The sequence below is a fragment of the Gallus gallus genome, chromosome 3, assembly GCF_016699485.2.
Source record: "Gallus gallus isolate bGalGal1 chromosome 3, bGalGal1.mat.broiler.GRCg7b, whole genome shotgun sequence".
Taxonomy (NCBI): domain Eukaryota; kingdom Metazoa; phylum Chordata; class Aves; order Galliformes; family Phasianidae; genus Gallus; species Gallus gallus.
Genome location: NC_052534.1, coordinates 4545978 through 4567367, shown reverse-complemented (window position 1 = coordinate 4567367; position 21390 = coordinate 4545978). Strand labels below are relative to the sequence as shown.

The 21390-nt window shown below is 53.9% G+C and overlaps 2 protein-coding genes across 17 annotated transcripts in view; both read right to left on the bottom strand.

Moving 5' to 3' along the window:
- Positions 1-10: 10 nt before the first annotated feature.
- The window catches only part of KLC2 (kinesin light chain 2), a 26121-nt gene continuing 4741 nt past the window's right edge, over positions 11-21390 (bottom strand). For 3 of the 16 annotated variants that reach the window (XM_046939346.1, XM_001233278.7, XM_046939348.1), the window contains exons 2-16: positions 13125-13391; positions 12719-12949; positions 12304-12382; positions 11992-12217; positions 11602-11689; positions 11096-11197; positions 10596-10769; positions 10339-10438; positions 9799-9851; positions 7909-7976; positions 7719-7827; positions 6876-7025; positions 773-897; positions 628-685; positions 11-557 (exon numbers count right to left, since the gene is read on the bottom strand). In XM_046939346.1, the coding sequence (XP_046795302.1) occupies positions 468-557; positions 628-685; positions 773-897; positions 6876-7025; positions 7719-7827; positions 7909-7976; positions 9799-9851; positions 10339-10438; positions 10596-10769; positions 11096-11197; positions 11602-11689; positions 11992-12217; positions 12304-12382; positions 12719-12949; positions 13125-13373 (1902 nt within the window). In that variant the 5' untranslated portion in view covers positions 13374-13391 and the 3' untranslated portion in view covers positions 11-467. The other 13 variants (XM_040697776.2, XM_040697775.2, XM_040697772.2 and 10 more) reach the window with 12 other exon arrangements.
- LOC107052855 (translation initiation factor IF-2-like) overlaps positions 21105-21390 on the bottom strand; it is a 1291-nt gene continuing 1005 nt past the window's right edge. Inside the window, exon 4 of the mRNA XM_015283429.3 lies at positions 21105-21295. Coding sequence (XP_015138915.2) covers positions 21105-21295 — 191 coding nt within the window. The remainder of the gene's footprint in view (positions 21296-21390) is intronic.

Here is a 21390-nt window from a genome sequence, read left to right as displayed (position 1 = left end):
GCGCCGGGCGTCACGGGGAGGGTCGTGGCTTTATTTCATAAAATAACATACAGCAGCCGAGGGGAGCCGGGAACGCGGCGGGGCTGTGCTCCCCCCCGCCCCCTCCCGCGCCCCCGGGTGGGCGATGCCGGGCGGTGCCGCGCTCCGGGCGATAGGGGGCGCTGCGGCGGTCCGGGCGGTGGGGGTGCGCGGCGGTACTCCCGGTGCGGCCCCGTGAGTCGGTGCTGGGCTGCGGCCCCCTGCCCGCCCGGCCCCCGCAGCCGGCCCCGGCTCGCTCAGGCCGGGAGCGCCCGGGCGGGCTGCGGTTCCCAAACTAGCTAGGGGCTCCTCGCAGCCCCCCCGGCCCGGGGTGGGGCGGCAGAGGGCGGCCCGAGAGCCCGCGGTGAGGAGAACAGAGCGGTGGAGGTGGGGAGGGGGCCGGGCGCTGCCCCACGCAGCGCGAAGCTGTGGCGAGCGGCCGCGGGCGCTCAGTTGGAAGCGAGCAGGGAGCTGTGGGAGGAGAGATCCATGCTGCTGGCGCTGAGGCCTCTGCTCTCTGCGCGGAGCCCTTGGGTACCCTGAAAAACACGGTGTGTGTCAGCACGGGCCCCCAGCGCCGGGCCTCCCAGCTCCTGCCCCGCCGCTCACCTCGAACGAAGCATCGCTAGACTTGTGCAGGTAATTTAGCGAGGCAGCTCGCTTCATGCTACGAGAAAGCAGAGAAGAGGTGTTGTCTGATGCCCGACCCCGCAGCGGCACCCCGGCCCTGCAGGACTCGGGCCCCGCTCCCTACCTCGTGTTCCTGGGCTCCAGGGGCCCGTTGCCCTGCAGCTTCTTGACCAACATCTCGCTGCTCCGCCGGATCACCTCCCGGATTTTCCCCAGGGAGCTGCTGCGCTGGAGGGTACCGCTGCCGTCCTGGAGACGGAGACACAAGGCAGGGGGCGAGGACTGAGCGGCACGGAGGAAGCTCCAGCGTGCTGTGAACCGGGCTGCACCAGGCCACCCGCAGCCCCAGCCCTGTTCCGTCTCCTACGGCTCAGCTGGCAGCTAGCAGGAGGTCCGAGCAGGTGCCGGTGGGGATTCCCACACTTAGGGATACTTTTGGTCGGGCCAGGGCGTGCTGCTGGGTCACTTGCCTCAAAGACTCTCTTCCCAATATGGAGACCAGGCCCAGCTCCCCTCCTTCTCGCTCCACCAGTGCCATTCTCTCTCCATGCAGCGCTCATCCTGCTCCAGCTTGCTGTTCTCACTCGTGTCAGGCAGCACCACTCTGCACACCCATGCACACTCAGCTCCCCTCGAAAGCCCCCCCAAGACTCAAACGTTTATCTTGGTAGGTACAGTGCAGGTAGCTCCACTCCATGGGGGATGCGCTCCTCTGTCTGTCTGCTGCTGGGGCCCCTTACAGAGCACTCAGCCCATGACAGGCTCCAGCCCAGCTGGATTAGCTCCACAATTACGAAGCACATGCTGCCAGTGTGAGGCCACCTTGTGCCACCGTCACCAAGCTGTCCTGCACAGCCAGGAACCTCCTTAAAGAAGGTTGCGACATCACTGCTGATGAGGGGTTGCTTTTGCTCTTACGATCTGTTAACAGCAGTCTTCCTCACTGCCAGTCCTACTGGCCCCAAGGGCTGTCTCTCCCAGCACAAGGAGACAGAAAAAAAAAACAAAGTAGAGGTAAGGCACCTACCAAAGCCCTTTGCTCCTTATGAGCAAGTGCAATAGCCCTTCGTATAGTCTCCATGAGCAGAATGCCCCCTGCCCTCGGCCAGCAGCAGCCAGAGCCCCAGGATCATTTGTGCAGCTCTGCCTTAAGGCCCCTCCTGCTCTTTCCCAGGTCTCCAGGAACCACTCTGCCACCACAGAAAGGCGTTTGCAACGCTTCTCTGCTCTGGTTACCCAATGCTGATCCAGCCCTGGACCCCCCTACCAGGTGAACAGGATGTCTCGTACCAGCACACCTTTCTCCTGATTCTGGTCCCATCCGTTCCTCAATAAACTAAATGAGCCTTTGTGGTAATGAGAAAGCAAAGGGCTTCCAAACTAGGATTTGTGTGCTCTTGCAGCAAGGCACCCACACACCAGGAATGGACAAAGCACCATCAGCATTAGCAAGGCAAGCATTCAGCTCCTCTAGCAGGCATCCCAGGCGGGTTTTGGAAGAGCCAGCCATCAGTATGTGGCACACTACCAAAGAAGGGGATGGGGAGGAAGCAAAGGAGCCCTGCCACTGCGCTACCACCCTCCTGGCAGGGTACTGCCATGTCAGGCTCTGTTCTTTTTGCCAGGGCACAGCAGCCAGGGGTAGAAAAGGGAGCACTGCTGGGGCAGTGGAGCACGGGGACAGCAAGGGGGCAGCAAGAAGCTGCCCAGGGCCCAAGCAAGCTCTGTGGTCGGGTGGTGAATGGAGCCACACTTGCCCAGCTACAGTGATGCAGGCTGACTGCAGCTCAATGCCAAAACCAAGTTCTGCTGCATGCTGGATTAAAAATAGCTTTCTTTCTCTCCCCACTCCCTCTTCTGCAGGTTATTTTTAACCCAGAACATGGAAGGCGCGTGGTTTACCGCAGAGCACCCACCTTACTGCACCCACAAGGATGAGAGCGCTCAAAGCACAAGCAGCAGCTTCTGCACTGAGTCACTCTCCCCTGCATGCTCCCACCCTGTCTGCTGCATAGAGGCAAAGGACTCAGGCAGGATTTAAGAGCATGCAAAGCTCAGCACCGGAGGACGCAGTGGGGTATTTTCCTGGCTAACAAAAACAGCAGTTGAGGAAGAACCAACCTCAGATGCTCCATGTCAGCCCTACCATGTGACTGCAGAGCTATGGTTGGAAGCAACCCCAGTCTGAGGCAGAGAGCTGAGTCCTTCTGCTCCAATGCTCAGCCCAGAAGAGATGTGCCCACGCAGCAGCACATGCCCCTGCACACACACAGACACTGAGCACCCACACCTGATCCAGCAGCATTTTGCCCCCACCGCCCCAGGGCTGACCGACGCTGGCCTACAAAGCATGGAAAGAAGCACAGGGCAGCGGTTCAGGTCTGTCTCCCTTTAATCACAGGTACAGTTGTTACAGCACCAGGTCCATGACAGGCAAAGCAGAGGCAGGTGGTGCTGAGGCCTGAATGCGCCCTGCTCTGGGGACTCACCATGCTCCAACATCATGGAGCAGCAGTAGGAGAGAGGGGCAGGGAAGGCACGGCCCTAGAGCCCTCAGCCCTGGCCTCCAGCCCCTAGATCTCCTTTCAGCAAGCACCAGCTCCCAGGAGAGCAGTATGCAAGTGCCCCAAGGCCTCTGCATCACCACAGGAAAGCCAGACCCAAACAGACACAAGCACATTTATTATCACAGCCTACCAGCTAACTAGCATGAGAGAAACTACCTAGTTAAATAAATAAGGGAGGGGGAGAATCCTGCGCTGGCCCGTGGGCTCTGTCCTGCTGCCTGCAGCCTCCCTAGGCTCAGTTCTTAGAGGAGGTAGGATGAGGGTGTGCATCTGAGGTCATGAGGCTCAAGGCCTTAGGAAACATCCCCTTCTCCATCAGTGACTGACAGCACTCTGGTGGAGTCCCATCAGAGGCAGTGAGCCACCCCCACAGAAGCCCAGGGCAGCACTGCCTCCCTGGCAGTAAGAGTGACAATCCTGCCCCTCTACATGAGGGCCCCCTAAGGGCCACACCTCATAAGCCATGTCCTGTGTTCAAGAACTCCCCCGTAAGCAATGTGGCCCTTTCTTGCCTCCTACAGAAATCCCCCTTCAGCCGGCTCACCTCCCACTCATGCTCAGAACACCCCAAGCCCCAGCTCTTCCTTTCCTCACACCCTTCTCTGCACCTCCTTTTTCCTCTCTCACCTGTTCTGCTTCAAACCAGCCTGTTCTCCATCTCAGCCACTTCTAACTGCTTGCAGAAGAGGTCTGCTCTCCTCCCACCCTTCTTCCCTCTGCCTCCAAGGAACAGCAGATGCCTCACCCTCATCTCTTCTCTCAGGGCACACATCGAACGACCCCGAAGCAGCAGTTAGCCAATAATGCCACCAAGCAAGAAGCTCAGCTACAGTATCAGGTCAGGAGTTGGCAACTAAGCACACTTGCCCTAGCATGTCCCTGGTCTATGCACAGCCCTTGGCTGTCACCCCCAACCCTACCTCAGATGTACAATAGCTATAGGCCACCCTCCATCCCCATGCCCTGCAGAGATCCATGTGCTGGCCCTAAGTTGCAGAGCTCAGCAGGGAGGAGGAGAGCAAGATGGAGGCTGTCCTGTGCTGCAGGTAGAGCCCAACTCACTGGTGGTCAGCGCAGGTTCACTACGGGGCACTAACATCAGCTATGCCTACAGGGAAAAAAGTAACTGGGCACACAACAGTCCTGCCAAGGCCAGGCCTCTGTGTCCCCTAAACAGCCCTCCCATCTTCACACCTCCATCCTGGCCTCTGCAGAGATGGAGGGAACAAGCTTTGAGGGTTCAGGATGTCTAATGATAGTGGAGTCAGTACACCTGAAGACAATCCCCTGCAGGCTTGGTCCCCAGGGCTGTGTAAGGACAGGCTGGGAGGTGAGGGCCCACCACCCTGACCAGGGGGAGCAGGCAGCTCCATGCAGATTCCTCCTGCTCTTCCTGGCCACGGGACTGGAACGAGGCCCCAGGCACTCCTCTGCAGGTGCTGTGGTACCCTCACGCGCCGGGAGGGCTGGGGGACTGGCGTGGAGTTCTCGCCGAGGAAGGAGGGATGGTGTGGAGGATAAAGTTGAAAGATACAACACAAACATCCAGGTGATTGATTGCGGTGGAGGGGAAAGAGGGAGTCTCGGGAGGCATTTAAGCCTAGTGCACAGAAAGGAGAAAGACACAGTTTACAAGCCTATGAGGTTGCAGGTAGTCCAGGGAGCTGGTGGGTCAGGTCCCAGGCTGCATGCAGTGACCATGGGCCACTTTTGGATGGGGAGGGAGGGTGGCGAGTCTAAATCAGCAAGCTCATATTTTTACTGGGCCATAAGTAGCTAGGACAGGCCCTGGGGTGCTTCCAGAGCTGCCCTGGGCAGCACAGTACAGTCACTGGTGTTCTTGGGGCATCCAGAGCTCTGCCTGCGGCAGCTGACAAATAAAGGGATGGCAATAGAGATGGGCCTGGGGCAGCACACCCAAGATCTCCACGGTGGTGCAAGGAAAAACTGGCTGTGACAGACAGAAGAGGGAGCTGCCCCAGCCTTCTCCAGGGGGGGAGCTGCAGGGTGCTTGCTGGGCGAAGGGAGCTGGCTGTGTGCGCAGCCAGCTAGGAAGGGCACCAAGCACCACGTGACAGCAGCCATATCCCTAGGGTGCTGGGTTAGACCCCCCCCAGGCCCCCTCTGTACAGCTGACTATGGGCAGTCCTGACAAGCCCCTTGGAAAAGGATCATAGGTACAGGGGCTAGCCCCATCAGCTGGGTCAGGCTGCAGGAGAGGGTGACGTTGTCTGCTTGCCTTAGGCTGATGCTCAGAGGCCAGCAGGAAGGCCTGCGCTGCATTGCAGAAAGCAATCAGCCAATGCCAACCATAGCCAGGAGGTGCTGCAGAAAGTCACCAACCAGGTCAGGGACTGGGTGATCCTAACCCAGTGATGCAGCCCTCCTCCCTCCACACCTCTCTACCCCCTCTACTAACAGGGAATGTGAGAGCCAGGACTAAGACCCTCTTCACCCTCGAAGATGAATTAGCTGAGACAGAGGACAGCCTTGCATCTGGAGGAGATGCTGGGCCCCTTCAAAGCTCAGCTCCCCAGGCCCTCTCCAGCCACCTCCAGAGTACAATCCACAATCAAGAGAGCCAGGCTTTAGGTTTGGATGTTGAGGGGCTGTCATGGCAACAGGGAAGAAGGAAGAAGGGGAACAGCTCATGCGGGTGAGGATGGCCACGTGGGGAAGGGTTAGTGACAGCAGATGTGAGGGGGAGTAGAGGATTCATGCTCAGTGCATCGTTTATGCCAGGCTGCAACCAGTCCTAGGTGCCAGCTACACTACACTCTTAGCCAGAGTCTGCAGGAGAAACGGTAAGCATTAACAGCTCCAGCAGCCCTCAAGCCAAGCATCCACCAGCACCATGCTCACTTGTTGCCTCTTTTCCATCCTCCTCATTGCAGAAACCACCTGTCCCAGACCTGGACCGCTACCTTCCTCCAAACTCAGTACTAGTGACCGCAGTGCCCTTCAGTCTCAGAGCAAGCACAGTAGGCTTGGGTCACCCTGCATGAGCCTCAGCTAACAGCAGCCTCTTTTGCCACCGCCGGTCAGCCCAGCCAGGCACCCCAAGAAAACCTGCCTTTTCCAATCTCTGCTTGGCCAGAGTCTACAGGAAGGGCACAAGACCACAAAAGGACAGTAAAGGTGTTGGCTGTGGACTATTTCCTTACATTACAGACAGTCACAGCCCCACCAAGCACACACGCACGCGCACACACACACACCTTCCCAGACCCAGCATCACCTGTGGCGCACTGCAGGACAGAAAGGCAAGTTGCTCACAGAGGCTGTGGGGGCCTGAGATGGGGCTGACACTCAGCCACGGCCTCAAGAGGAGAGCAGCAGGGAGAGGTGTTAATAAGGTCGCCAAGGCTAAGATTAAGGGCAGGCCAGGACCAGCTCATGCTGTGTACTGCCAGGAACTGGAAGCCCCCTGGAAGTGAGAACTGTTCAGAGTGCTTGGCCTGTACGTGACAAGCCAGGCCAAGACACACACCTTTGTGGGCTGGCTGGCTCATGCCAAGAAAGAGGAGAAGGAAGTGTGCAGGGAACAAATGGAGGCAGACAAGGATGCCACGACAGGCCACGCGGGGAGAGCCCTGAGCCAGGCTGTCCCTTCCCTCCAGCAGCCAGCTGAGGCCATTCTTGATGGTGTCTTGTACTTACCCCGCTCCATTCCACGCCCATACTCACTTCCTCGCTACCGTCTGTGGCATTCTCGTACTTGACGCTGCCACCCAGGCTCCGACGTCTCTCAGTGCCATCACCCTCCTTCAGGATCTCCACCACCTTCGTCTGGTTGATTGGGTCAATGCCCTGCAAGTAGAAAGGAATAAGGAAGCACCAGACTTCGCTCTCCGATGCAATTATCCGCCTGGTCCTTCTCTCTCTCTTGGTTGTTGTCCCATCACAGCCAGAACTCCCCCAAACAAGAAGGACAGAGCCAAATACCATCCTGAATTCAGTAGCTCTTGTTCAGGGAGTGCCTTACAAGCTATAAGCCACCCTGAGTGACAAGAGCTCGCTGCCCAAAAAAGTTGACAGCTTCCCCCCCCTACCCCTTCATGTTTTGATGTGTGAGGGTCTTTGCTGTCCCCTCACTCTTCATGTGGGGTACTTACACCAGGGATTTCCTAGTGCAGGAGCTGTAATTCCTGGACAAGTTGGTAGGAAGAATGCACCCCACCAAGTACAGACTCCTCTCAGCTGACAAAGCTCTGTAGCCTGCCCTCACATAGCTGTAGGATTTCTACACATGTACATACACCCCAGCAGATGTTCCATCTATGTATGCATACACCAGTGCAATCCCATATATGCAAACATGTATCTCCCTGCACAAATGTATTCCCATAAACACTGGAACAGCTCAGTGGTTGGGGTTCCAAGTCCCAGACAGGAGGCTGCAAGGCATAGCACAATCCCTCACCACACACACAGAAGTGTCACAACCTGCTAGCCCTGGGTCCCACAGCATCCCCCCACCAGAGAAGGTCCCTTGGGGCTTACCTGCCGCCGAGAGCGAACTGCACACTCCTCCAAGGTCTCCGCCGCCTCAAGCTTGCCCTGGCGCCGGTACAGCGCACCCAGGTTCCTCAGAGTGGTGTTCACAGTTGGGCTATGGGAACAAGTGGCAGGTGAGTGGGAGCCCTGGGGATACCTCACCCGCTGCCTAGAGCTGCCCACAAACCTCCCTTACCTGCTAACCTTGCAGGCCTTGTACCAGCCACCATACTCGGCATAGGGAGCACTGTCTCTGTGCTTGCTCTGTTGGGTGAAAAGACAGCTGTTAGCCCCATGCCTAGTGCCACTCCCTGGCCTGTGCTCTCACACTGGGCACCAGGGTCAGGCCCAAGGCTGTACCCTCACACCAGCCCAGCCTCTGGAAACACAGCACACAGATGTTGCAATGAAGTCCCAACAGGTTCCTGGAGAGAAAGGCTGAAGCCCTATTTGCTGCAAATTATTTAAGACACAAGACAACATGACACCCTCCCCCCAGCAAAGAGCACGTTCCCATCTCCTTGCCCCTTCTGTGGTACCAAAGGTAGCAAGGGCAACAAAGCTCAGAAGCAGTTGTTGGAAGTACATGGCACTCCCAACACTAGCATGCAAAAGGATACCAAAACCCACAACTTCCATAGCTTCTGCACCATAAAACTGGTCCTGCCTCTGCCAGGAACAGCAGCTCCACAGCTGTGCATTCCCTCTGGCAATTGTCCCAGCCTGGAAGAAACTGCCCTTGCAGGACCCATTTTCCTTACAAAGCCCCACAGCACTTCTTGGATCCTTATCCCACATGCAGGTGCTTTCCCAAGCCATAGGCACACTTGGGTTTCTTTGCATCAGAGCCTGGGTGAGCCTGGGGTAGAAGCACTCAGGACTCAAAACCAAGGTGAGGGCTGTTGAATGCCTGTCAGCAGGGAAAGAGCCCAGACTCAAGGGCTGCAGTCACCAGCACCTGGCTAGGAAGACCTCATCAGATGTGTTATGCCACTGGACCTGGGCAGCTGCCTAGAGACAGCCATCTCAGTGGCAGGAAAAGCAGCTCAGTTCTTAGCCAGGCTGCAAAATTAATTACATTTCCAGCTGTAGATCTGTCTCACAATGCTGGGTTTCCAGGCCTGCTCTACAGGCCTGGAAGAGAAGGGGATACAGACAGTATAGTTACAAATGGGCCTGGTTTGAATAGCAGATTTGGAAAAAGAATATTTCCTAAAGGCATCCTGTTCTCTCACCCATCCTGTAAAGCTTGTGTTAACTAGAGCATAGCTCCACACCGCAACAGAAGTACAAGATCATGAGCAGACTTTCTGATGGTGTCTTTAGAGAAGTGCCTCAACTCCAGATTAAGAAGGGGAGCCTGGGCCCTACTCCACCCGATTTCTCTTGCAATGTGGTGCCACAGCCAGTATATTTTTTTTGTCCTCCTGGCAAAAAGCAGACGGAATTCTGCTGCATTTATCAGCTGCAACAAAGAGCAGAGCTCAGGAAACAGGAGCAACAGCTTCCCTGTCTCTCAGTCAAATCCAAGGCAAGAACAACCCCTTTCTGCCCTCATTCAGAGGCCAGCAAAGACACTGAACAGCTAGAAACCTGTCTGGAGCTCTTTTCCATAAGGTTTGGACCTGCTTGCTAAGCGAGGTGACAACAGCAGTCTCTTCTCAACCCACTTCTTCCCCAGACAGCCTCAAGATGTGCTCTGGGTACTGGCAGCTCTTTGGAACAACACACTAAAACCCTGCAGCACAACTCCACCATCCACCATCCTTCCGTCATGTGCTTGCCTTACAGGTTTCTCTAAAGCAAAGAGAGAGCATGCAGCCATGGCTGAGGTGCTGAATAACTCCCTGCTCCATGAAAAACATCAGGCCCTCTGATGGGCCTCCATTTCTCAGTGCCCCAAGGAATGATCATACTTCTCCCATTCCACACACCACTCCTGTCCTTTATCAGTGGCCACGGCAGCTCTTTAGACTACAGAGAGGAGAGTCTGGTTGTGATACAAGGGGATCAAAACCCCAGAATCTCCTTCCCCTTCTGGGGCTCTTGCTGCTGTCAAGAGGCTGCACCCCAAGCTCAGACTCACCTTGCTCATCTCCTCTCTCTCCTCTGCATGCATCCAGATTGGCTTGTGTTCACCTGTGTGGGGAAAAATGAAAGACAGCTCCACTTACCACCTTATCTTTGTTACTCTGCCATTTCCACCACTGCTCTGCTTTCTGCACAGCCCAGCATCATCTCCAAAGCCAGCAGCTCATCACAGGGCTTCCAGTCACTGGCTAGAGCCCCAAAAAAGGCAACTGACACTGCAAGGGCAGACCATAGGAAAGAGGGAACAAGTTCTCCCCAACTTGTGCAAGAACTACAGGAGAAACTTCAATTCATGCCTGAGAAGCACTATGCTCTTCTCCCCCTTTAAGCCATAACTACTTGGCAACCTAGCAGACTGAAAGCTAGAGCTCACTAAGACTTGTTCTGAGAGAAGTGGAGCAGCATAACAAACTAGAATGGCAGTGTCTTGAGGCCTGCCCAAAAACAAGCGCCCTGCAACGTATCCCATCCCTCTACCACAGGGGTGGGGGAAGAGCAAACTGTTCACTCTTGCCCCAGTAGCTTGTGTACAAACCATCCACAGAGCCAAACTCCTTCACATGAGCACGGGTAAGGATCTCTTTGTACAGCACCTCTGCATCTTTGTATTTGCCTTGCTTCAAGTAACAGGAGGCCTGCAACCAAGAAAACAGCTCCAATCCCACTGGGCAACACAAATTAGCCCTCCCCACTTCTCCCAGCTATCTCCCTGTTTCCTCCAGACACCAGGCAGTGTGTCTACTACTACACCACCACCACCCATCCCCACATGGCCTCTTCCCAGGGTCTCACCAGGTTGTTCTTGGTCTTGGCTACGTTGGGATCATCAGGACCCAAGCAGCTCTCATAGATCTCCAGGGCCCTGCAGTAATAGTACTCCACCTCCTCGTATTTGCCTTGGTTCTGGCACAGCAGGGCCAGATTGTTCAGTTGCTTGGCCACATCAGGATGGTCTTTGCCTAGGACCTGGATACACAGAAGTCACAAGACAACAGTCCTTAAATTGTAGTGAATATCTGTGGGACATTCAAGCAGCTACAGCCCAACCCAGAGGGCATGCTTTTGTCAGCCAGGAGCTAAGGACTACAGAGGTTAAGTGAAGAAATTCTAGCTCCCACCTCCCATCAGGCCTTTCTAAACACTGCAAACACTGGAGAGATAAGAAAAGAAAGGTGGTGGCACAATCAGCAGCTGAAGAGACTAGGTGGGTCCAGGATCTTTCAGGCACAGTAAGGTAGGGAGAGAAAGCCTAAGGTTGAGCTGGAAGGAAGGAGAACATAAGAGACCAGTACCTTCTCACGGATCTCCAGGGCTCGCTTACAGAGTGGCTCTGCTTCTTTGTACTTCCCTCTCTTGCCATAGAGAACAGCCAGATTGTTCAAAGTTGCAGCCACCTGTATAGATATAAGCTTCTCTGTGAAACAAAGCTGAATTTAGTGGGACCAACTTGGGGAGCAAGCAGCAGTAACTGTCCCATTCTTTCACCCCTGCAGTACAGATACTTCTGGAGATAAAAGGTCCAGAGGCAGAAAGTTATCCTGCTGACATAGAATCCAGGAGATGCCAATTTCTGATTGGCCATACTGAACAAGACAGCAGAAAATACAGTATAGCAACACAATGCCCCATAATACCATGTAAACAGCACCCCAGCCATTAGAGGGCACACTGCTATCCCTAGCAGCCCAGCACCAAGGGGCCAGGCTATGGACAAGTCACAAGGGAAAGGGGCACTATACTAACGCCAGTGGCGTGTCCAGGTCAAAAGAAGTGACTAAAAGAGAAGGCAGATACTTACTGCTGGGTGGTCTTTACCCAGGGTCTTCTCACGGATGGATAGAGCATCATTCAAGAGGTGCGCTGCCTCCTTGTATTTATTCTGATCCCTGCAGTGCAAAGCCAATTAGTTACCTGGGGTTTGGACACCACGGCCTGTGGCAAGCAGAACCACGACCAACACTCCTCCCTCCACAAAGATCAGCCTCCAGCTACCCTTTCCTTTCCCCCTTCCTCAGTTTAGTTTCATCGGGGAGTCTGGTGGTCCAAATACTTCATCTGTGCTGAAAATCTTTCTTGAAAGACAGATGACTGGAAGCTGGGAGAACTCCCTGTCACCAGAATGTGTTAACCTGGTAAACTGAAAAGGAAGACAGCCCTTCTGGCCCAGTCCCGCCCTCCCCATCCTCACCTGTACACTAGTGCCAGGATGTTGAGCATGGTGGCCACATCAGGGTGATCATGGCCTGATGTCTTCTCCAGGTCCTCCAGTGCCTGCTTGCAGAGCGGCACAGCCACCTCGTAGCGTCCTTGTGAAGCATACTGGATGACAAGGTTGTGGAGGGTGCGCAAGCGTGCAGGAATCTCATAGCCTCCTTGCTGGGCAGCTGCTACTGCACTGCTATGCTGGTGGGGCACTGCAGGCACAGAATACACCAGGGCACATTTGGCACAGCAGGTTTCAACAGATACAGGCAGTAACTAAGCACGAGCAAACACTCACATCCAGGACCATGTTCCTCCTCCTCGTTTGGAAACAGATCATCCAGGGAGTCCTTGGTGGAGTCACCTTCCTTCTCCTCCTGAGAGAACAGGAATCACAACGCTGTTCATTCTCAGAAAAGACAACAGCAGCTTGGGCTGACTCAGCTGCCACCAATAGCCTCAACTTCTTGGTCATCCCTGCTACCACCTTCCTCCCACCTGACAAAATCAAGTTTCCCCCATCATATCTTGGCACTCTCTTCCACGTTTTTGCCAAAGACCCTGTCCCAGGCAAGCTTCCCCTAGTTACAAGAACTGCTGTGCACTGTAGCTGGGAAGGGGTAACATCCAGAACAAGGCTGTTGCATTCAGGCAATCCCGCTGGTCCAACCCCCCAACAAAAAAAGCTGCTGCTTGACAGGACAAGGGCATACCGAAGGAGAGACATCCTCATCATACTTCTTCAGCTGGTTCATGAACTCAAGGTGTTTCTTCTCCTCCTCCAGCTGAGCCACAGTTTGTTCACTGCGCTGCAGCTTCTGCTGGGTGTTGGCAAGCTCATCACGCAGCCACTGGTTCTCCTGGCACAGTCTCCGTACCTGAGCACGCAACTTCTGCTTCTCTGACTCCACCGCATTCAGATGGTTGGACAGTGCCATCATCACCTTGTCAAGAGTCCCAGTCATAGTCAGTATTGACAATAACCTTTTATCTCCCTCATGCACAACTGGGGACCACCCTCAGCCCACTGCTACCCCTGCAGCTTACTGGTAACAGCCACATGCTTGCCTCCCCCTGTCAGTCCCAGGTACCACAAAGGATGGCACTTGCCACTCTCACCTGAGCTTCTCCAAGCCCCAGTTCAATCATCTCCACTGACTTGCGGAGCAGGTTGGATTTCTCATGCACCAGGTTGGCTTCTTCATCCTTCTTCAGACACTTGATGGTCTCCAGCAAGCTGTGCAGAATGGAGTTGTGTTCATTCTTGAGAGCCTCCAGCCCCTGCATCACCAGCTTGGTGTTGGAAATTATCTCCTCTTGGCTCAGTTTGTCCAGTTTCTCCTCCCTTGGGTACACCATGGTGGACATAGTCCTGGTCCTGCAGCCCTACAGAGAGAGAGAGCACCAAAACCTGAGGACCTCAGTGTTGTTTTGAAGAGCTATAACCAGACACAAGCATCACAGCCTCCTTCAGGAGGCAACTGGCTGCCCACATTAAGCCTTTTCACTTTGCCTTCCCTTCCTTCTCCCTTTGGCAGCAAGCAGCACACAGGGTATGCATCTCCCCTTCTATGGCACCAAGCACTGGCAACCAGTGCAGGTGACACATGCGGACAGGAGACAAAAAGTCTCAAATCAGAGCTGACCTCCAACACCTCCACAATCCCAGCAGCAAGGAAAGCTGGTTTGGTTTCCATTTAGGAGCAGAGATTTGTAGTTGGCAGCTGTGATTGTAAATGTGTGCAACCTCCTACCCACAAACCACCGATGCAAGGAGGCTGTCAGAGCCCAACACCTCTTCTGACTGCAGAAGAAAGGGAATAGCAAGTAGAGGGAAGCCAGCTCAAGGCTTTCTGCTTACTCAATGGCAAATCTCCTGGAAGATCATCTTGCAAGCAGGGAGGCACCAGTCACTTTACCAGGCCAACAAGAATTCCTTGACAAAAAGCATATGCCCTGAAAATCGCAGGTCAGGCACAGAACGGCCCCAGCAGCAGTAAGGGATGTAACACCACCGGCATTAATTGAATCCCATCTTTGTGGGAAAGTTTACATGCAGGAACTGTTAGACTTCCACCACTATAATCCTTGTGTGGGTGTCAGCTTCAAACAGTAATGGCTCTTCCAACCTTCTTCACCCTGCTGCCAACTCAAGGACACTTCAGGTTGGCACAACCTTCTACTCCTTCCCTTTTTTCCCCCCCCCCCACTCTTCCCAGATGCATAGCAGAAAAGTAGCAAGCTATCACCCTTGCACAAGGGTCTTTTGTCTTCCTGCACTATTTGAGCTCTAGGGTGCCTAGGTTTACAGCATGAGCAGAAATGCTGCCCCAGGCAGAGCAGCACTTTGCTTCTTGGCAGGGCTCCTCTCCTCCTCAGCTGCACACTGTGCCCAGGAGGATCCCCAGCTCAGCTGTTAGTCTGTGCCCTGAGCAATAGAGGGGTCCAGTCTCCTCCTCACCACCACTCCAAAAGTTCCTCAAGCTGTATTACAGACTGAACTCTCTTCTCTGTCTCCTATTCCAGTCATGCACATCCCTGCAGAAGTGCAAACTCTCAACACCCAGCAGAGACCTTAGCAAACTTCAGCAGGGCAGAAACACTGGGCACAGACTGTTGCCAAGAAGTCTGTTGAGAACTGACCACCACCTAAATCCTGACTTCCAAATTGCTCAGCTGCCCATTCCGGGATAATCCCATCTAGCCCAAAATTCAACTAGTTATGTTCTTTCCCATTTTTTCATAAGACGTCTGATGGAGTGATTGAATGATTCATCTGTCCCTGTGTACTGGGTTAGCCATGAAATGCTGACAGTTTCCAGGAAGCACTGCTGCATCCCTTTAGAGAAGGTCTGAGCTCTTGCCACCATCTTTATGGAGTACAATACCTCAGCACTGGGGAGAGGTACGTGTTATGGACCAGGACAGAAAGCCACCAGAGCTTGCACCTTGCTAGATAACAGTGAGACAAGACCCAGATCCACAGGAAATCAGCCTCATTAATTCCACTGTGCACACAACTACTAATCAGGTGAGAAACTGCTGAGCTGTGTGTTAAAACACCAGTGCCTATTTCAGCAACATCCTGTTTCTTCAGCCCTTCCAGAAGGGAAAAGGTGAGAGCATTCCACAGTCCCCAGGACCAACAGACTTCTATCCCAGGACTACAGATCCTCAAGGCATATTACTGTCAATTCCTCTTCAGTGACTGACTGTTGAACACCTCTGCAGACCCCGACTTTCTCCTTGAAGCTGATGTCCCAGAAGCACAGCCCTGCTAGGTACAACACACTTAGCACTCAGCTCCAGCCTCCTGTTCTAGGGTGGAGAGTGGGCTGCCTGGGAGGTGCAAGACCTGAGAACTGCACAGGGGCTGCATGCTACCAAATACCAACAAGAGAGAGCTGCAAGGAAGCCACTTAAATACTGCTACCTTTCATGCAGGAAAGAAAACCCACAAACACTGGTGGAAGATGACTTATTATCCCTCTGAAGTGTGGACTCTTCCCTACAGAGCCTTATTTCTCACTCTCCAGAGGGCTGGTGGGTCCACACAGTATGCATAGCCCTCAGAGAGGAAACACACTCTATGGCAACCGACGCCAAGGTCAGGCAGGCTGAGGCTGCTGTATAAGCACTCTTCCTACTCCCACACGTTCAGTAAAGAGCATGCAGTGTCCTTTATGCGGGATGAAAACACACTCAGAGGCTCCTGCAGAGAGGAGCAGATACACCAGCATTTGCCTTTGGAAGGAGAGGTTCCAGACTAGGAGAAAGCAAGCTTTTCCAGCAAGTTCCTGGGGAGCTGGAGCACCCAGCTCCTGGTTCCTCCTGCTGCCTTCCCCGCAGCTCAGGGGGTGCTGCGGCTCAGGCCTCTACCAGCACGTTTCCGCTCTACTTGGCATGTCTTCCCTACTTAGAGAGAGCTGCTAGGACTGGCCTCCCCTCCCTGCCACTGCTCCCATTTGGAGGGGTGCCGCAGGAAGGCAGGGAAGGAACATGCGTGCACTGAGCTTTGTGGCAGCCGCAGCGACCAGCTGGGAATCCACCAGCTGTCACATCCTCCTAGGCACAAACCTTCTTCCTGCATGCAAGCGCAACACCGGGGAAGCACTAAGCATCAGCAGTTTCACCAGCCCACTGCCTCCAAAAAGCACTCCCACATGCAAGAGCTTAAAGAGGAAAGAGCTGGAAACTTCCCTGCTCGTAACTCAAACCCACAACTGCTGCCACAGAGACAAGGATGCCAGACTAAACGGGTCCAAGTGAATCTGAACGATTACATCATGATGCCGAATGCTAGGAGGCTACAGAGAGCAACAAAACTGGGACTGGGGAAATCAGGGGTCAAGTATAACAGAAACAGACTTCAGGTGGACATTACCTCTGTGCACGCCTCAACAAATTCCTTTCACCTCGCTGACTCTCTGCATGTCCCTAGACCAAGTATATGTGAGAGGCAGGGTACTGTCACAGCTTGCACAAGCGATGCTGTCAGGACAATAATTGCAGCTTCCTTCAAGCTGCAGATGGCCTGCCAGGCCTTTCTGTAGAGAAGCGAGCACAGATTTTTAGCAGCAAACTCTTCTGTAAGAGAGTGATCTACAAATATGGTAATTGCAGGAAAATGACTGGGTTCTGCAAAACAGCTTCCTGTGGAAAAGAATAAGACTGATTCATAGCAAGAACAAGCGAACAAGTTTGGGAGATAAATATCCATGGTAGCATTTTAGAAATTGAAACAGATGACTGAAGGCTTATTTTCACAACAGTTATCCCAGCCTCGTGCTGTGGGATGTGCTTTTGCTACCTGGCACAGCAGGTAGGGCTGACCTGCTTGACAGGTGCCCAGAAGGTTCTGTTTTGGGTGTTTTTTTCCCCTGCTTTTGGTCCTCTGCCAGCTCACTGCTGTTAAACAACAAACAAAGAGTTTTTAGGACTGGGTGACGTCCATGAAGCTACAACAGATTCTCCAATCCTAAGGGAGGCCACATGAAAACGTGGACCTAATACCTTAGATGCCAAAAAATAAAACAAAAGCAGTAAAAAGCAAGCAGAGTGCCAAGACTTAACTACCACAGAGGTGGTGGTGTCTCAAGTTTACTCCATATTTTGATACTGCACAGAGCCACCAAGGCTCCCCCTGCACAACCAGGGCCTGCTGATGCTGCCAGGAAACATGTACACTTCCACAGCACTGCCAGGAGAGCCACTGTGCTCAGGGTCACCACCCCAGGGTCCCCACAGCAGAGCCCTGCAGAGGAGACAAGAAGCTGCCAGGCTGCACGTACAGCAATCAGCACTTCCAGGGCTGCTCCACTACGGAGCACACAAGCAGCTCAGCACCCAAGGACTTCACAACTACAAGCAGCTGCACACACACGTGTTAAGGCTTTAGGAACAAAGATGAGGGAAGGATGTTTTACAAGTGGAGAGACAGATGGGTGTGCAATCAGCTTCAGGGTAGCATTAAGAGCTCCTACAAGCTGTGAATAACAGCCAGAAATTAAAAGATAAATAGCCAAAAATTTGGCAACAAATGCTGAAGTCTCATGCCTGCTGAGGTTCACACAATGCAGAACAGGAACAGTGCCCTGTGATGCCTGCCACCAGCACCAGCAACTTCCCTTAGAGCCACTGAGAACAAACTAACAGGAGATCAGGCAGGGGTCAGCAGCCTGGGAGCAACAACCCAGGGTATGTCTGAGCTGCAATCCCAGACCAGAGAGATGCTACTGCAACTCTGATAGACATGAGGCTCTGTCATCATTTACCTCTGGCTTACAAGTTTCTCCACCCCAAGTCCTAGAAGGGAGCACCTAAGAGCCCCATCTTCTGTCCCAAGTTGTCCCTCAACCCCAGTGTGGACACTTCCTGGGCTGTAGACTGTGTCAGAAGTTAAAGTGACACACAGATGATCTCATGCACACCAAACAGAATGCTGTGTTGCAACTTCCTCCCTAATTAAAGAGTCTGTGATGGGTGTTGTATTATTTCAAAGGGATGTTTTGATGTCACTGATCCATCCCCCCCACTCTGATCAGGAATCTGAAGGCTGTGCACAGTTAAAGAGTTGTTTATCTCCCAGGATGGAGATCCTACATTCTCTTCAGACTCCTAACATACAGTTTGACTATCCAGGGAGGAAAAAAAAAAAAAGATAATTCTAATCTGAAATTCCATCTGATAAACTCCTCGTTGCATTTCCCTTTGCTAAGCTCCACTCCAGGACAAAGGGACCAGGCACCCTGGCACTAGACACTGACCCAGGGCTCAAGGAAAGGGAATGTAGCACACGTATCCTTTCACTGGGTCATAAGAGGATGGGGATTCTCTGTCACACAGACAGAGAGGCAATGCAATCCCCACCCAACAGCAGAGCTGGGAACGGAGAAAGAGCTCTCACCTATATTTTCCCACAGCCCAAACATGGGACTCTTTTCAGCAGCCGCGCACCCTCTTGCAGGGTTTTAAAGCCAGTCTCCAAGCACAGAAATGCTTCATCCAACCAGTTTCCCCAAGCTTCACAGTCATGTGTAACTCAGCACAAGTTGACTGTGCTGCTGGAAAGGGCCCAGCCCTCCCTACGCCCTGGACAGGGATCAGAGCCAGAACTGCTTCTTTCAGCAGCAGCTGACACATGCCAGCTCCAGCCGGGTGTGAAGCACCAGGAGTTCTTCTAGATGCCAGAAGGCCTCTGCTGGGAAGGTCTGCACTAACCAGCAGGCTGCAAGAGCCCCATGGGCATTTAACTAGGACTTGGGAAGCAGGCTTGCAGCTCGTGTGGGAGGGCTCTCCCACAAAAAAGAATGGAGTCTCCCTTCACACTCCTTCCCCTCAGCACTAAACATTCCTCTCTGCGCCAGAAGCTTCAGCTCCCCACCACCCTCTGATCTCTAACAGAAAATGCACTGTAGCATAACCCTCCTGAAACCTGTGGCAAGGTGGTGGCAAGCTGGCTTTCTGGGCACTTGGCCACAGTGATCCAAGCTCAGAAAGGAAGCTTTTCTTCCCCTCCTGCTTTTCTGTGCACACCTGAAAACAGTACATCAAAAGCTACTGAGGTTTGTTATGGTTGACCAGGGTAAGCAATTTTGTGTTACTAAAGCAGGTATTCCAAAACCATGTGCTATGAGGGAGATGGAGAAGCTGGTCTGGTTGGCTTTGTTTCAGATCAGTCATTCCTTTCAAGATCAGAAGGGCTTACGTCTGCTCTTGCAATCACAGAATAAAGACATTGCAGGCAACAACAGTACAATAAAATAAATAAATAGACCTATACACTAGCAGAAAGCCAGTCTGGGCCTTCCAGCAGCTCATGCTGGTTATTATCCCAGCTGGCCAGGAAAACACACCTTTCAGTGGGCCGCTAGAACCAGAGGAATGGCAGTCTTTATCACATCTACCAGCAAAATAGTGCTAGCATCTCCAGAGCAGCTGCTAAGACTTTGTTTTTAAACTCTTGCTCATGTCTGCAGCAGCTCACCAAATCCACTCTGCATCTGCTGTGCCACAGACTACAGTGGAACACCATTAAAACCTGTTTCCGGGCTAGCGGAGATGAGAGCTAAGCAGCTGGAACAAAGCCAGGACACGCATCTCTCCCTAGCTTCAAAATCTGATTGGGAGTCTTGCTGTACAGAATACAGAGCGAGAGCCATTACCTTGCCCTGACAGCATGGAGTGGTATTAAAGCAGGCAGAATAATTCCCAGGAGTCGATGCCTCCACAGGCATCTGTCTAATCGGAGGGCTACGCGCTGGATGTGCCTCAGGAGCACGGGGACAGCCCAGCAGGCAGCTGGGAGCTGCTGTGGACCCTGACAGGCACCACAGCGCCCGCACCCTCTCCACTGCATACCTGGGACAGCTGCAGAGACCAGCTGACTATAGGCTATTTGCAGAAGCAAATGGGTCTCAAACCGTAACAAGGGCAGCCAAACCCACAAATCAAAGCTTTACCTGCTTAATAAACAAAGGATCCTGCTTACCTCTGGCTCCCGGGACCAGTAGGAGCTATGTGGCTCTTTCCTAGCAAATCAAGCCTTTATCCAGCAACTCTGCCAAGGTCAAAGTCTTGAAACACGTCCCTCATGCCCCCCGAGAGCCATTTAAGTCTTCGGTGTTAATGCTGTTGTTCCTACCTGGGCATTCCTCTGAAACAGCTGAGGAGAACGTGCGCTTCCTTCTCCTTCTGCCAACTGCAGCAAAGCTCAGCCATGTTTATTTACTCTGCGTCTGGATCTTTGACCCACACGCACTGAACACCACCCTTCTCCTCACAGAGTGGTTTTTTCCACCTCTCCACGCAGGACAAGGAGGCACCGGGAACAGAGCCCAAGGGCACTAGAGGAGACCCTAGCATGGAGCAGCTGAGGCAAAGCCACAGGAGAGCACCAGCTGCCAGCCAGGCAGGGTATAGGGGAAGCCTCCGCCACCACTGCCTCTCATCATTGTGTAAATCTCTCCCGGCTGCCTGACCAGAGCACTGTGCCGCAGCACCATCCCCCAGCCCTCCCCAGACACCTCCTAGCTGCATCTTTTCCCTCCCAGAGATTTACCAGGAACTTCCCCCACTGCGCAGGGTGCAGTTCTATTGGGGAACGGCTTCGTATGCCCTTTATCTGCGGGAGGAAGGTCCGCGCGGAAACAAGGCTCTGAAAGTTTGCGAGCCGTTGCTGTATGCAAGGGAGCTGCCTCCGTCATCATTTCTCCGGCTTTGTCTGGCAGCAGGAGGCACGCCCGCTGCATATCCTTGGGACAAGCAAGCCGGGGAAATCCCGTCATCCCTCTCCAGTGCTACCACGGAGCAATTCCGCGCCTACCTGCCTAACCGTAAGCTTCCCGGGAGAAAAGTTTCCTCCAGCTCTCCCCGAAATCGCAGCTCAAATCGGTCCTTTGTTACAGGGCGGCTGGGCACCCTGCCCTTCTCAGTCACCAGATGGGAATCTTCCGCCCACCCCGCGCCGCAGAGCGGCAGTACCTGGATGCCTGCAGCGGCTTGTCCAGCGCCGGCACTCCCGGATGCCCCAGAGCTGTGGAGAAGCACAGGCGGCGGCGAGGCGCAGCTCCGACGACGAGTGCCGCGCTGCCCTCCGTTCTAGCAGAAACGCAGCACCAGGCGCTCAGCAGCCAACCACACTGCGGCAGGGGGAGGGGAGGAGATGCAGACAGGCTCCAGAGGCATTACGTTGGGCGCTCTGCTGCGAGCGCAGAAAGCGCCACACACACACACCAAGCCCTGCGCTCCCATCTCTAGGGATCCACGGGAGCCGAGCCAGCAAACCGCTCCTGAGTGCCGACCGAGGTACAAGAGGCTGAATTTCGCACACGCGCCCCCAGAGCTTCCAGCTACACCTTACACCTGCAGCTGGAGCTTCTGCATC